Source organism: Patella vulgata, chromosome 3 (assembly GCF_932274485.2).
Source record: "Patella vulgata chromosome 3, xgPatVulg1.2, whole genome shotgun sequence".
Classification (NCBI taxonomy): domain Eukaryota; kingdom Metazoa; phylum Mollusca; class Gastropoda; family Patellidae; genus Patella; species Patella vulgata.
Genome location: NC_065881.2, coordinates 48,697,729 through 48,715,311, shown reverse-complemented (window position 1 = coordinate 48,715,311; position 17,583 = coordinate 48,697,729). Strand labels below are relative to the sequence as shown.

The 17,583-nt window shown below is 33.9% G+C and overlaps 1 protein-coding gene across 2 annotated transcripts; it reads right to left on the bottom strand.

The window, feature by feature from the left end:
• On the bottom strand, positions 1-16,377 carry LOC126814923 (uncharacterized). 2 transcript variants are annotated; one of them, XM_050540369.2, is made up of 9 exons: positions 16,300-16,359; positions 12,383-12,470; positions 9,001-11,418; positions 7,821-8,398; positions 6,903-7,090; positions 6,517-6,637; positions 4,615-4,735; positions 3,682-3,797; positions 1-2,564 (listed from the first exon to the last, which is right to left on the bottom strand). In XM_050540369.2, exons 3-9 carry the CDS (start codon positions 11,360-11,362, stop codon positions 2,511-2,513), a joined length of 3,540 nt encoding a protein of 1,179 aa, XP_050396326.2. In that variant the 5' UTR covers positions 11,363-11,418; positions 12,383-12,470; positions 16,300-16,359; the 3' UTR covers positions 1-2,510. The 2 variants fall into 2 exon arrangements, with proteins under 2 accessions (XP_050396326.2, XP_050396327.2); XM_050540370.2 differs by lacking the exon at positions 12,383-12,470 and having other exon boundaries at positions 16,300-16,377.
• Positions 16,378-17,583: the final 1,206 nt, after the last annotated feature.

The following is a 17,583-nucleotide window of genomic DNA, read 5'->3' as shown; positions in this document are numbered from 1 at the left end:
CTTTGATGAGCTTTATTTGGGATGGATATACATTTAAAAAGCACAATGAGTACTTTAAAACATTGATCATATGGCATTTAGCGTGTTATATACTGTACAGTGATTTCTACATGAAACTCATGTTCACATATATATCATGAACTTCTACTTTACTACTGGTGGTAGATTAAAGATACATTATGTAAGACTTAGATAAAGAGCTAGCAATTCTTGCTATAACAGTTCGAAAGCATATAATGTAAAATGAATAATTTGAAAATTTCATTCAAATTACTCTATTGCAGTGAAGATATTGGCCTTTGAAGGTTTGACAAGACGTGTGCAATAATTTTAACCACCATACTGGTTGTTGGAAGCTCAGTCTTGCTCCTCCATTTTTAGATTAAATCAAAATATGGCTGAACCGTTCTAATCTAAAGTAGATTATGACCAGGATCAGTTATAATTAATGTCTAATTAATAATTTAGATAACATTTCAGGCCTAAAGAAAGACCTGCAATAGGCAGATTTAGCTCTTGGATAATGTATGTTTAATAAGAGTAACAAATACAGCCAACATTTAATATCAGTGGTAATATACCCGTTCTTAATTAAAGCAAAGTATAAGATATATTCAGCTGAACAATATGCATGTAGTCCATGTTATTTTTTACCTTAAAGTTGTAGAATAATCATTTTCCTTATTTAAATTTAACAAAAATAAGGGCTAAAAAGTATTCTTAAGATCGTATTTAGTCAAATACAACAAAAAACCTAGGTCGGATAATATCTTGAGCACCTGGATTGTGGATTGAAATTATTTATCTTTCACAAGAATAAGATGGCAATATAAAATCTACAATAATAGATGGGAAGTTCAGAAGGCCATTGATTGATTTTAGTAATATTATGAATATGCTTTTAGTTAAAACTACTTTTTATTTTGAATGATCTGAGCATCTGTATTGTTTGCCTTGTAGAATATTGGGGCTTTAATGAAAAGAGAGAAAAGTTATATGTAGACACAGCTTGCTTCCGCCTGTTCATCCATGATGGTGTTTCTGATGACTTGTTACACACACTGTTCAAGATGAAGACCTTTTAGATGCAGTCTAAAGCTTTGTAAATTGTGGAAGCAGATGTTAAAACCACTAAGAGACAGACAGAAACTCTTTAAAGATCTATTCCTTTGGGATTAATTAGTCATCTATTACATTCTCAAAACTATTTTTAAACTGAAACTATGACATTTCATAGGAACAGAAAATGTAGGTCATTTTGGGACTAACATACAGTACACCTTTATGTCAATAATATATATCTTGCATGTAGGGGTCTATAGACTATAACAGTTAGTAGAAACTGTAGAAAACCCACAAGTTGGGGCAGGCAGCCATATTCTTGTCACATACAAGCTTGGCACTTGACTCAATGACCGACCCCTCACCCCTCTAATATTATAGGATGAGAGTAACTAATAAACACACAGTGAATAAAGCCATACTGTTCTGTCAATCAGAAGATTTTTCCAAGTATAACTGACTGCACTCTGGAAACACAAGGTTAAAGTTTACAGTCAGTACGTAGCATATCTTAAATTATCATGGAGATTTATAATAGGTATATATAAGACTTCTCCAACAAAGAAATTCTGTTCCATAGCAACTACAGTTTTCTAATAGTTGGGGATATATTCTCCAACTGATAGGGATATAGTTAGGAAGACAAACTTCACAGAAATATATTCAATGGGATTCTTTTGCGTGTGAATTTAAACAGCTGTATGATTTATGCACAGTACATACCCATATGATTCATATATTAAGAACTATTTAATATTTTTTGAAGTGATATGTCTGTAACTAAAGAATAAAACAAATATAACATCAATATAAATAACAATAGAGATTTAACCTTGAGTATAACACAATATGACAACATCAGATTAAATAACTGTTAATATACATTACACCGCAAAACTAACTTTATAATTAATCATAAACTGTCTATCCTTTTTTAACTAAATATACATCATTAAACCATGAAATCATTCTATGTATGTACCTAATACAAAAGATTTCCTGAAAGCTAATGATGCTCCCTCCATTTGACATATTATGTTATCCTACAGACAACTGGAAAAGAATTCTGTCACCCAGACATCCTACACAATGTTTGTACACAGATCAGATATAGGTTTTATTAACTGTGTGTTTACCAAACACCATGATAATCATTTCATTTGTGTAATATTGTTCTGACAAGAAAACTAACCAATTTTATCTCTCTCCTTCTTCAACAGGATATACGTTAGCATATGGTTAAAGAAGTTATTTTCGCGGTGTAGTGTTTTGTATATATGCATAGAGTAAAATACGAAATACAATGTTATTCATAGTTGTAGATCTCCTGATTATGAATATAAAACATGCATATTATGTTATGTTATATTTCTAATATCATAAACAAAACAAATTCTTTAATGTGTTGATCCACCATTTTTAGCTACCCAATGTGTTTAAATTTTCTGTTATTTAGCCGAGTTGCCATTTATTGCACACCTACATACTGGACAAGTTCCTGACTGTAAAAAAAAAGTAGACAATGAACATAAAAATTTCACCAATTATAGACTGATAATAAAACTAATATGACTGGTAAATTTGAATGGTGAAATGAAATGAAATGGGGTTTAAAATCCTACTGTTCTGCTCCTATACTGGGCTAATGAAGACGGGAATACGCCATACAGTGTGCTATGAGGGAAATTTTGCCCGGGCAGCGGCACTATCGCCTACTCTTATATCGAATTCCAACTGCCAAGGGATCTTTTACGTGCATTCCAATGTATACACGGGACCTCAGATTTCTGTCTCATCCGAAGGACTAGACAGCTGTCCTTGTCAGACCCTCCGTTCTGCACCACTGACAAGGGGAAACCACGTCGGAAAATCCAGATGAACTTTCTCGACCAATGCAGGGATCGAACACCCGACCTCCAGGCTAGCAAGCCAGCGTCTTGACCAACTAGCCACCATGGCTCCAAATTTGAATGGTCACATTCATTATATCATTATATCATTGTTTCTCCTGCTCATTAAAGTCTTGATGCACAATCACTCGCACACTACATTGTTGTGAAAGATGAATCTCTAATAGGTATATCAGTCAAAAAAAAGGGTTCAATTCTGTTCAGTATTTACAAATATATGTGGAATTGAAATTTCATTGATCAATTCTACTTGCTATACAAATAAAGCATCTGCCATGTTGTTGATAAACCTGTTTTAAATTCAACTGAATCCAAGCTGGCACATTCTCTGTTGGTATTTTGATTTCATTATTAAATGTTAATAATCAATCTGAGTACATATTAGCATGGATTAAGCTGTGCGAAATTTAATATCTTAGTGACAAAGCCAATAGCACATCATTACTTTTACCAAATCTATAAGATTTTAAATGAGGAAGTCAAGAGATGGGTACATCATATAGGTTGATGAAGATTGCATTTAGTGAGCTGAAAAAATACCAGTACTAAACAAATTTAAATGGGGTTATTTATCCTGCTGAACTTCCAGCATAATTAAAATTTCATTTAAATAAAAAGCTGGGGTTATAAATGTATTTCTCCTCATCAAAAGATTTTTAATACAAATTTCTTCCCCGTGGATTAATGGATTTATTTTCATAAAACTAACCTTAGTTAACCACGCCTGGATACACAATGGATGGTATAAATGTTGACAACACAATCTGGTTAGACTTTCATTTAGCTGACAAGGACATAAACATATAGGACAACTCAATTCTTGATCTAAAATAATATAAGATCTGATATACAGCTTCATTTGAAATGGACATAAGTAGAGCTGGTTATTGCCACTGCAGTCTCGATATGGATTCCGGTTCAGGTGCTATGATATGATTTGTATCACGATTCATAACCAGGTCAATATATACCAAAAAAATAACAGAATAAACCGCTAATTGATATTTTTAGTCAATATATTGTGCCAGCACTAGACAGAAGTCAGGTTTTTGAAGTCTTCCAGGATAAAATCATTATTCTGAATAAATAATTATCATCACATTTGGCAATAAGTCTACCAACACCTTCTCTGTTTTCCTCAAAAATTGATACCTAGGTAGCTAAATGTATTTCTCAAAACCTTTGTGCTGTGTACTGTGCACTCAGGGAAAATCAGTTGAGCAGTTGATGCTAAAGTTAAAACTGATTTAAATCATAATTTCATACCATCAGAGATAAACCCATACAATTAATACTCAAAAGGACTAGAGATATGACAATTTTGAAAAGCTATAATCTCCATCATGGGTTGTTTCGGATTTTCTTGCATATTTCAGCTGCATCATGTCTTGCCAGCACTTCCAATCAAATCATTGTTGTGTTATCATTGTGACACAGCATAATAAATAGTGATCATAAGAATGCACAAAGAGTAAGTTAATTGTTTTACAAATAGTGTTCAGTTAACCTGGTTTGGTAACTGCAAGATTTAAGGTTCCAGCAAGAGTTTTATTTCAGAGGTGCAAAAGCTTCTTTATATTGGTAGTAATCTATCAATATCAATTTGAAACAGTAAAGAAGCAACAAATATAAGAGTGATTACCAATTTGTAATTGAGTTGTTAAAACTATAGGAAGACCTTCTATAACATCATGTGGAACAGGAGGGGGTGCCTGATCACCCATTAACTCAGGGTGTACAGCTAACATCTGCATAATAACATTCTGAAGTAAAAATAGAGAAATGGGGTTTAAAGTCCACACAACACAAACTAAGTCAATTCAGGCTCCGGACTAAGAGATATAATTTTATTTCAAAAATTTGCTTGTGCATAGGGGTCTTTAGCTGTGGGAGCAAAGAGAGAGAGAGAAATGGGGTTTGGGACTAACATGTGGTTTAATTTTATTTCAATAATTTGCTTGTGCATAGGGGTCTTTAGCAGTGGGAGGAAACCAGAGGACCCGGAGAAAACCCACAAGGTTGGACAGGCGACCCTACTCCTTGTCACGTACAACTGGGTGAGTGAGGAAACCCAAAACCACAGAAAAAACCCTTGAGGTTGGGCATGTGACAATACCCCCCCCCCCCATTCTAAAGAGAGAGAGAAATGGGGTTTAATGTCCACTCGACACAAACAAGGTCATTTCGGGACTAACATATGGTTTAATTTTATTTACATAATTCGCTTGCGCGTAGGGGTCTTTAGCAGTGGGAGGAAACCGGAGGACCCGGAGAAAACCCACGAGGTTGGACAGGCGACCCTACTCCTTGCCACGTAAATCCGGGGATTCGAAACCACGCCAGTCGACTCAATGACAGACTTTATGATACAGCGCGCGCACGCTAACCATTCAGCCGTCCACCCCCCCCCCCCACCATTCTAAAGAAAAGAAAAACTCATAAAAAAAATATAATTATTATCTACTATTAAAACCTGAGAAGTACTTATATTATCTGATCACATAAGATTTTGTTCTAAATATGTAAGTTGGATAATCTTCTTATGTTTTAGTATAGATAATCCCCTTATCATGTAAGCACATTTCAATTAACCATATATCTGATGCTCTAGAGCTTAACATTGACATGGCTGACATTAGGCTAACTTAAAGATGCATTATGCAAGAGCTAAATTTGCCTATTGAAGCACTTTTTTCTGGATTCAAATGTTATATAAATTATCATTTAGACATTTATTCACATGACAAGCCCATAATCAATACACTAGATCATCTGATGGCATAAATATTGAATGGACTGACAATCAAGACTTCATTTATTATAATGGCGATGGTACTTGTCAATTGCTATTTCTTGTCATTGGACTGAAATTTGCAATATATTCATAAACACTGTAATAACAATAAGTGAGATTCAAGCCTCTATAGCTCAGTTTTTTGGAAACTTATATTTTGGAGAATTGCCTTCACATAGTTTTGAAGTAATACAAGTCTATTTTTGAATTTTTCGCTTTAGGTCTTTATCTTATTATCGTCATGTATTCAATCCAGTTTGAAGTAATATATCAATAAAGCTCATTTTATTATGAATCTTTGCCAGATTGCACTAACAGCAAAGAACTTGCCTGTCACAATATCCCTAAATAAAGTGAGAGAGAGAGAGAGAGAAATGGGGTTTAACATCCATTCAACACAAACTAGGTCATTTCGGGACTAACGTATGGTTTAATTTTATTTCAATAATTCGCTTGCGTCTGTGGGTCTTTAGCAGTGGGAGGAAACCGGAGTACCCGAAGAAAACCCACGAGGTTGGACAGACGACCCTACTCCCTTGTCACGTACACCCAGGGATTCGAAACCACGCCAGTTGACTCAATGACAGGCCTTATGATATAGCGCGCACGTGCTAACCATTGCCCCCCCCCCCCCACACACACACACACACACCTAGATAAAGCAGGAGATAATGTAGATGAGCCAACTCTATAAAATATTTATTTCATTACAGGCTATTCTTTTTGATTTGATACATTTTATATAATTACCTGAAACATAATATCTATAAGATCTTGAGGTATATCTTGCAAGTTCATCAACAATGGTTCTAATGGTCTTAGTTCGGATAAATCTAAATCTAAACTTGTGTCATCTTCTAAAAAGTCAGGCCTGAAATATACAATTATTACTTTAAGGTGAGAAAAAAAACCAGGTAAAAAACATGCACCCCACCTTCCCCCAAAATGTATTGCAACAACATCACAGTTTATTATTCAACAAATAACTAGATGGCAAATGGGCCAAAAGACTAGTTAAAAAATTCTGATCTGTCAAATAATGGTGCTATTTTTGGTATTCTTAACAATAGGCTGTCTCTATAGCTATGGCCATAACTATCTCCTTGCTACTCCTGAAAGGAATTGTCGGTACTTACCAAGTGTAATAATTTTGTGTTGTTGTGTTACTGGTTACAGTAGTTTCCGTCGTCGCTGTTACATCATCTGTATTCCCCATACTCTTCAATAATTGACAATGTTCACAATCACATTCAAACTCATCATCAGCATCACAGCTGGTAGAACTTTCATAGTTAGGTAAACACAGATCAGCAAATTCATTAGACTAAAGGTAGAAAATAACAAGGAGGATAGAAAAACCATATTGTCTAACAAGTATGAAAATATTATGAACCAGGCACCGAGCAGAATGTCACTACAGCTATCTTGGAATTGTGATGTCATATCAATAATCGATGTACAATTGTCCAAGGAACTAGCATACCAAGTTTCATGTTGATCGAACTTGATTTGGCTGAGCCTTAGACTTTTTTCAAAAAGTGTAGCCCCAAAGAACAACAAGATGAGTAGCGCTACGGATCCAGTTCCTGGTCCAAAAAGCAATTGGCATATATTGCATAACATTATCTTTTTTTAAAATTAATACGATAAGTTCACAAAGTATTCTCAGACTTAAGTTAAGAATTTACTTAAAATTAATACAGCCCTTTATAAAACTTTTGTTGTTGTGATTGAAAGGTGAGTAAATTTTCAACTTAAGTCCGAGAATGTTTTGAAAACTTGGGGTCTTATCAACAGCATCAAAGTTATTGTGCAATTCTGAATAAATCTATGGTACTATAAGTGATGTTGCAATTATTAACTTTTAAATCATGGTTTAAGTATACCAAAAGCACTATAGCTATTGAGTCAACCCTATAATTTAGACCAAAGGCAGGACAGATTTATGATGAATAATGTGTACCATACATATAGCAACTCTTTTGGTTGCTATTGGTTCTCTTCCAGTTTACCTAAATGTTATTGCACCTTCATTATTTCCTACCCTACTATACCTTTTCAGTTGAATCAACCAGTGTGGTATCATTAACCATATCAGTTCCATCTTCTTCTGTACATTCAAACGGTAATGAGATCTGATCAACAAGTCGAATCCATGTTTCTGGTGAATACTGAGAATTATCTCCCTTTAATTCTGTGTTGATTTCCATGTTGAGAAGTTTACGGAGTGCTGTTGAGGGGCGATCCTGATTTGATTTCCGTCCATCTAAATCTGCACTCTCGCTTTTTCGCATCTTATGGGCATTTTCTTTACCCTCGACCTCAGTTGATTGCCCATTTTGTTCATCTAAGCTACCAAAATTAACCCAGGAATGTTTTCTAGGGATAGTGCTACCATTTGAGAATCCTGAGACAGAATCACCATCAGCACAACTTTCAACACTTAGGCCATCTTCTATATTTTCCCATGGAAGTGTAGAGTTCTGTGCCTCATTAGGAATACATGTATGACTTTTTAGAAAGCGAGCTAGTGGTGTTGAGGGGTGAAGAATTTCTGTCAACATAAAATTATTTCTATACATGTAACTGGCTTCATCGTTTAGGCTTATCTCATCATTTATGGTTGGACAGCCTGGAAAGATAAGGAAATATTTTATTCATCATACATGGTTAAATAAAACTGAGAAAAAATGACAAAATAAAATATACATGTACAGTATGAATTACAAGAACACAGGGTATGTTGCATATGAGGTTGTACATAAATCTAGGGCCTACATACAATATAGTTTGGAATCTGGATCACTCGCGGACTAAAATGTCAAATATTAGTCAGAACAAAATAGCTACCATATACATGTATAATATTTGAAATATATGTAGAATGCATTAACTGGTGGATAGAGACCACATTTATATGAATTGAATTATACATGAACAACCATTCAGTAACTTTACAGATGCTTTTTTGTTCAGATTAATAATATTCCTCAAAGTCGAAGTGGAGACAATTTAGGAAATGAAATGAAATAGGGTTTAACGTCTTACTGTTTTGCTACATGTATGAACTGGGCTAATGAAGATGGGGGAGACAATTCAGGCTGGAATGATTAAGACTAATGTACATATCCATGACAATCTTAAATTAACATAATATGCACATGCTGTTTTGGCATGGTTACCAATTTCCTGTTCAAAAGAAATATATGCACATCATTAGGCTACCATACATACCTTTGTTTTCATCTGGCTTATCATTTTCCTCTACATCACTTGAAGTAGAACCTGATCGTCTGTGAGACTTACGAGTATGTAGAACTTTCTTTTTCTTTTCTCTAATTGCAGATTTGACACAATACTCTCCATCGTCTTTCTTAGTGGGATTAAGTCGCAAAAATTTAGAGGGTAAATCTGAACTGTCGGTTCCTTCGCTGAAAAATATTTCACCACTCGTGTCTGCATACACCGAACTATAGTCTGTCACTTCAGATTCTGTTTCTAGTAACCTACCACCCACAGTATTATTTGAATTGTTGCAAGAGATATTTTCATGATTCATATTAATCTGATTTTCACTACTTAATACTGATGAATTAGAAGAGTCCACTGCTGTTGTATTATAATGGCACATTGCACAGTTTTTATTAATACTGTTAGTACTTTTTGAAGAATTTAAAGGAATGCTTGCAAATTTGCTACTGGTAGATGTATCACAATTGCTGCAGCTTGCAAGAATGTCAGAGCCATTATGTGAAGAGGTGTTGCATGTACATGAATTTGACGCTGTCAAGGATTCTAACAATGGCTGCAATAAAGAAGATCTGTGATGACAGCACGGGCTGTGGTCATTGTGGTGAGTTTGTGAATTGTCTGAATAATGGAGACTAGTAAACTCTGGACTAGAAACTTTTAATTGATAACCAGCTTCATATTCATCTTGTACATTAATTGAGCAATCTTTTGATTTCTTAATGTCTAATTTAGAATTATCATATTCCAACACTTCAAAATCACCACAAGAGTTTGATTTTGATTTTGCCTCCTCATTGAATTCAATAGCATTTATAGTTCCATGTACATTTGTAACCTGACATGAAAAAGGCTGCCCACGGTAGTCTGAATGTATCATTTTCTGAAATTGCAAGCTTGAACGACTTTCATTTTTTTCTGGTTCAGAATGAAAACTTGAACTCAGCTGTGACAGAACAGGTCTATTTCTATAAAAGGACATTAATGATGAATGTGATCGTGGGAATTCTATTAGCAAATTTGACGCGGGAGCTGAACGCGTATTGTCTAATTCATTTTCTGAATTGAAAGCATTGCACGGAAAAGTATCACAGGTATTTGGAGATGAACCAAACTTGGTTTTGTTCTTTTGATTTTTTGCAGTATTTTCTACACTACTGTCATTAAATGCCACTGTGTAGGGTTTTTGTAGCATTTCCCAAACAATAGAGTTACAAATTGTGTTAGTTAAAGGGGTTGTGCCTGGTGTACTAGCAAGATTTGAACTACTAACAGCTTGTGTTTGTTGGTTTGTTTCTTTTGGTGACTGAGAATCACCATCAGAAAATAATGGCACCTCAGGTATGGGTGATTCAACCATGTTAAAGCTTAAACTAGATTCTTTTCTATTGTTATCACAGTTACAACAAACCTTTTCATTTTCTAACATATCTCCCCTCATATCATTTGGTAATTTTAACATTTGTTCGGAGTCAAGTGATGCTAAACTTGAAGAAGAACCAGTTTTTGTTAATGTTGCATCCTCTGCATCATCACAAGTACAACAACTAAAATATTCTTCATCATATTCATCAAAATCTTTAAGTCTTTGTAACCAACAACTGGTGTGATCTGATTTTTGATGATGTTTATGAGATTGAGAGTGGGTTAATTGTTTTGATGGTGTACTGTCTTTATTTGATTTCTTTAAGAGAAGTTGTCTTAAGGCTAACCCAGCAGTTTTCCACTTTACTAAGGCCTCTGGGTTATCTGCTTTACAAATATTACATGCAGCACTACTATTCGTATTACTACATGATTGAGGTGACATGGTCTCATAAGCTCTTGAGGAACCAAGTTCTTCATGTAAAATATCAGAGGCGCCATTACAGTTTTGCAAGTGGTTATTCTCAGCAATATTTACTTCACTTTGTGTTTCTAAACTCAGATTATGAAGAGAACCAGTCATAATGCTATCAGCATTATTAACTCGCGAAGAAGTCACTATAGGTTGCAAACAGGGTTGTTTAGTTCTAAAGAGATTAATGCTGTTTGTACTGAAATCTGAATCAGTTCCACAATTATAATTCATTATTCTACTATAGGAGGGCACAGAATCTTGATAAGATTTGTTCCATAATGGTTTAATTACACTGATACCATCTCCATTATCTCCAGATGTGTCTCTCTGTCGATTCACAATTTGTACACTGTCTCTTTCAGGTTTGCTTTCTAAATATTCGTGGAGTTTTGAATTATTTGGTTCATTTTTTAGATAGTCTGTTTTCTTTTTATCTTTCTTTCCAACTGCTAAGGTTGTTTTGGGTCTTGCTCCACCAGAGAAGCAAGATTCTTCAGAAGCTGACATGACTGCACTTCCCACATACACAAGCTACTGTATGTATTCTCAATTCTGCCTCCAAACTAAATAAAGAAAAAAGCTTATATAAATTATAGGATTTAACTATAATAAGACTGTAATTAGCTTACCGTATCACAGAGCATAACTTGTGAGAAAGTTACATGCATCCAAGTTTGAAAAATGTCAGTTTCCAATAGCAGGCATTGGGCAAAATGATACACAATATGTTAATTTTTTTAGACTTTTTCACTTTTTTTTCTAATTTAGAAAATTTAAGCTTGAAAGCCTGTATAGGAACTGATCAGCACTAAATGAATATTAATACCACTACTTGTAAATGTGCAAATGTTGTTGGAAGCCAAAGTTAGAATCTTGTTTTCCTGCAATTTTGATAAAAAGGCCACAAAGTAAATTAATGATCATTTTGAAATATTTATTAGTACTTTGTAGTAATATACAAAATTTAAATTAAGAATTTAAAATGAGTTTAATATTTTATTCTAAGAAATATGCAATTTTAGATTAGTCACATTTGATAGGGTGTCATAAATAAATATCTCCAAATATTTCAACAATTATACCACAATATTAACAAGCCTTAAAGATACATTATGTAAGATTTAGATAAAGAGATGACCATTCTTGCTAGAACAGCCCAAAAATAGATTATGTAAAATGAAAATTTTGACATAATGTGTGCAAAGTGATAATTTTTAAATGGCAAACCGTTCTAATCTAGTTAAAATCTTGAGTATCCGATGCCATCGAAAATTGATTATGGTCTTGTTTTGTTATTATATTTCTAATCAATAGTTTATATAACATTTCAGGCCTAACAAAAGACCTGCATTAGGCAGATTTATCTCTTGCATAATGTATGATTAACATACTTTCTCACATTTATAATCACTAAATCAACGGCCGTGTTACAAGTTAAAACCAAACATCAATAAAAAAAAATAGACTTAAAATATAAACGACAAGTAACCGTTATATTCAGACATTTTTGAGTGCAAAATAGGTTACCTGCCCTTGGTTTGAAATTAGTCCCCCTTCACCAGTCTACTGACAGTTCTCTGGCTGGTTGATAGGCCAGGATAATCATGACCATTTTCTATGAAACATTACAAAAAGCTAGATCAATAAATCTAATTTATGTATGGAACTCATCAATTGTTTTGGAAACCGTGTAAAAGCAAAAGGAAAATACTACTAGTATTCTATTCTTGCCCAACAAAGGAACTACGGAGATATTAATTTTACTAAACCAAAAAATGCCACTCCAAACTGTATGGTTCACAATAAAGCAAATCAAAAAACAAAACAAACGTAATTTTCTAAAGCTGCTGTAACAAGGAAGCATCTAAATATTACTGTTATTCAGAATCGTTAACAATAGATTTTTTAAGGTTTTAATAGTTGATAGATGTATTGAAAACTTCATGTGTTATGGCTATTTATAGCCTCATAAAATACAGTGCTAAGTATTCTTGTGCAGCGTGTCTAGCCAGAAATTATATGTAGTTCGGTACTACTGTCTGATTCATCGTAAATTTTAAACGGATTTCTTCGATTATGAACAAACTACTTAACGTTGGTTATTATAAACTTACCTGTGTGTTTGTAATGAACTCCCGTTCGATAAAATCCATTGCACAACTAATTATCACAACGATGAAAACAAGTTCTCTCTTGAAAAATTGAAATATCACAAACTTTTCCCAGAGAAAAATACCAATATGGAAGATGGTTACGTCACTCTGCGGAAGATATCATTTCGTATTAGGGGTGACAGTATAGGAAATTCAAGTACAATTACGACAAGAATCCATGACCACTCGGACCAAAGATCACTCGGTTCAAGACCAGTCGGACCAAGTGATAGACCACTCAGCCCAAACAAATAGACTACTCGGACCATACAAAAAGACTATTCGGACCCAACAGAAAGACGACTCGGACCAATAATAAAATGTTGTTTTAATAAATTGATAATTGCGTTTGTTTTAATATAATTACTCGAACCAATAATAAAGTTTTATTTTAATAAATTGATAATTGTGTTTATTTTAATATGACTACTCGAACCAATAATAAAGTGTTATTTGAATAAATTGATAATTGTGTGTGTTTTAATATAACTACTCGAACTAATAATAACGTGTTGTTTGAATAAATTGATAATTGTATTCCAAATCGCAAAATATCGAGAACCACACTTGTAGTCACGATTAAAAAGGGGCATATAAACGTCCGGTCTTCGTATTATTATGTGCTGTTTATATTAACGCATCAAGGGCGGATAACTTGAAAACGTGTCTCCACCCCCCCCCCCATATATAGTAACCCAGGGGTTAGTGGGGTAGAACGGAATGAAACCACTGGGGATACCGCGAATGTGGAAAAAGTAAAATTAGGCTATCAGACAAGAACAGTATACCCGTATATGTAGAAACTGTCAAAAGTCTGGAAATACCGAGTCTCATTGCAAGAGTAAAGAAAAATTAGATTGATATTTTTTTTTTGCACCATTATTAATTAATTTTAAAACTAATCGTTGATTTATTTACGTACACAAAATTGAACCAAACAACTCTAAATATAAGAATTCCGTATAAGAATTATTTGCTTCTTTGTATTGTGATTTAATAATAAATAAATAGCATATTGTCTAGCCTTATAATATAATTTAATTGGTCCGACTGGTCTTGTTTTGGTCCGACTGGTCTTAGTCCGAGTAGTCTTTGGTCCGAGTGGTCTGGATACCTACGACAATTGGCATTGAGTTTGAGCGTTCGCACACATAACTACCCGCATTCCTGTATTTAGTTACCGTCTTTTACATTCTAGTAAAATCTCTGCAAATTTTATAGCTTTACGTTTTGAAATATTTTGTTCTAATTATTTGATTAGCGACTCGGATGGGATTATTTACTTTTGAACACGCATGCCTCACAAACACAACTATACATTCGTTTTACGGGCTTTATCACACTTCGGTCAAAACTGTCGAATCGAGAATTAATGTTCCGCTTCTTACGGGGTCATACGGGCTTAGTAGCATTATATACCCACCCGGGCACCCAATACGGCAATAGACACGCTGAGAGCTGCCGCAACACGCTTAAAGATGTTACTGAAGCGGTTATTATTCGATCGAAAGAATGCGTATAAAATTAAAAATACACTCAGAGAATTCGGAGGTAAGCTTCATGATCCTTGTTAAATTATTTATAACATAAAGAAGATAGGATATTTATAGTTTATTCATGACTTTATTTTTACGAGTATCCGTGCAATCAGTGATATTTTAATTGTGAAGAAAATTTGATAGACTGGCGATCAATGGTTTCCATATAAATCTCCTATGTAATTGCCTTCAATTGATATTTTTCGTCGCCCAAACCCATATACGATCAAAATGATCGCGCTGTCAAACTATCTTTCAATGTTAACCAACCCCCGCAACAGGTATATTGGATTCGACCAATACGTCACGAAGACATTGTTGACATCGCCTCTGTCGAAATTACAAGTAAATTTTCAAATTTTTCAAGAGAGAAATTGTTCTCATCGTTGTGATAATTAGTTGTGCAATGGATTTTATCGAACGGGAGTTCATTACAAACACACAGGTAAGTTTATAATAACCAAAGTTAAGTAGTTTGTTCATAATCGAAGGAATCCGTTTAAAATTTACGATGAATCAGACAGTAGTCAATGAAGCGTGCACATTCGCTGTGCCAAGTTCAACTTTTAATAGAGCAAATTTTGACTATGTTTGGCTCCATACATTTGATATCTACTGAAGATATTCATCATGTAGCCAATTACAAATATCCATGGTTAACAAAAACGGCGCTATTTTGGCAAAAACTGTATTTTTAACCTTTCGAACAACTTTATTTTCCAATGAGCCTTGTTCGTTATTTGTTTAAAAGTTCAACAATGCTATATTCCAATATCACCAAAAAAGGGGAAATCTATGCAATATCAAAAAATATTTGAGTCATTCCAAGAAATAGCCGTTTCATAAGAATAACAGAATAACTATTTGCCCATTGATTTCAATGAACTTTTCATACTAAAAGTTGTGTATATAAAGATATTAGCCTATTAAGATTGGTACTTTTGATACATGTTTGTCTAAATGATTAAATGTTAGATATAACTCCTTTTGAAAATCAAAAATATGGATAAACAAAACCAGTCAAATTTTACCTTGACTCTCATTATATTATATACTAGGGATGAATTCACTAAATGGGTTAGAATGTTTTAATTCGCATTTACATTTTGTTGAGTAACACCCTTTCTGCAAATCTTTATAGTCCATAATAGGGACTTTTTTTAATATTTTGTGTCAAAAGTTTGCTTTGATGTAAAACTGCCTCCCAGTCCCAAGCATTTTTCAGCTTTGCTGGTTATTTTAACGGACTAGGCCTAAATATGATGAATTATAATGAACAGTGTAAAAATAATTAGTCTCTATGATAGATCAATTATTTTATATTTGGCATGTTTTTAATAGACAATAGTAATAGTATTACTACTGACTGTATTATTACTATTAGGCCTTGTACGATAAAAAGATGATGTGCAATGTATGTCAAATTTCATTTTGCAGTTTAAAACTGAGAACAAGTTATCAGTATTTATGGATTGTTAGGCAAATCTAGAATTCGTATGTATTTGTTATTTCTGATATATTAGAAACCCAGTGTCTAACTCTAAGCGTTATTATTAGACATCAACTAACTTTTCGCTCCGGCACCACCGTACGTCGGGCACGGGCCACGGAAACAAAATGCAAACAAGCACGAACACAAACCATTTTGGCCAAAACGCATTCTATGCCATAGCTATGTTTTATTGAAGTGCCCTGTAAATCTACCAGATAGCGACCATAACAAGATACAATCAATTAAGTGAAATATACCTACTTATGCACAAAATTGACGAATAAATTAACTATTGTCGGCCATATTTTAGACAACTGTCCATTTACACCTCAATATCTCAGAGAGCAGAAAATAAGGGACAAAACTCTTACAAAAATCCAGAGGTCAGTGATCACCCGTTTTCTTTCAAGACCGAATAATCATGTCTCGCGTTAAATTGTATTGCAATTATATATTAAATATTTTGAATAAATAAATAAATAACGTATATAAATAACGAATGATGACGAGCAATTACCCTACAATGTACATAACCTGCTTTACTACTAAAATAGTGAAAAGTACTAGCAGAAATTTCGTTTACTCAAGACCTGGGGTTTCTTCCCTGGTTTGTTTAATAAATCAAAATGCATCTAATACTTATCAATTTTAAACATTTCTTTATCAACATCATCTACCAAAGACAGTCTATATCGGTGGCATAATTAGGGCTATATTATACACTTCACGGATACAATAGGATGAGATGTGATGAGAATATTATATAAAAAAAAAACCCAAAGAAAATATTTTGTGTTTTAATCTACAATAACATCTACTTTCGCCAACAACAAACGCTTCCCCTTTGTAATTTATTTGCTCAGTCTTGACAGGACATCAGTGATCTTCAAGAGCCCCAAGGGATATTACACGCCCACTGCGCTGGGCTTAAAATGGTTTGTCTATCAAAGGCACTTCCTTGTATGCCCTACACGCCTTCGGGTCTGTCCCAGCTAGAAATATATAGAGGATATTTGTCGTTTTGTCGTGAATAACATATTTTATTTCATCGAGAAGCAAGAAAACTTATATTTTCACGAATGCTACGCATTCGTGAAAATATAAACGTTTTCTTGCTTAGAGATGAAATAAAATATGTTATTCACGACAAAACGACAAATTTTCTATTTATTTTATGATTTTACAATCATTTTAGGTAAAAAAAACCTAGCCAGTGAAATAACACTTTTATTTCACTGATAAAACGCGGTATTCCCCTACTGATCATAAAATAAAAAAGCATAAATGACAGTAGTCCTTCATAGAATAAAATAACAAATCTAGAACACCACAAACAAGCGCCTCTACACCTTCGCTCACCTTCCTGGTCATTCCTTTTTAAATAAAAAGAATATGACAGCGCATACACACACGAAAAATAAACTAAAACAACCAAAAAACCCCTTCTTCGCGTAAAATGACGGAACAATATTAAATGAATGCAAAGGAAAATATCCCATGTAAACCCAAACTTTAAATAACCTTGATTTTCAAATTGACATCAAC

Bases quoted from the DNA above. Each gene is read 5' to 3' on its own strand.
- LOC126814923 (XM_050540370.2), bottom strand. From the start codon at position 11,362: ATGTCAGCTTCTGAAGAATCTTGCTTCTCTGGTGGAGCAAGACCCAAA. The intron at 6,638-6,902 runs GTAAGTACCGAC...TGTATATTTCAG, and splicing joins ACACAAAATTATTACACTTG to GCCTGACTTTTTAGAAGATG. The intron at 2,565-3,681 runs GTTAGTTTTATG...TTTTTTTTACAG, and splicing joins TCCAGGCGTGGTTAACTAAG to TCAGGAACTTGTCCAGTATG.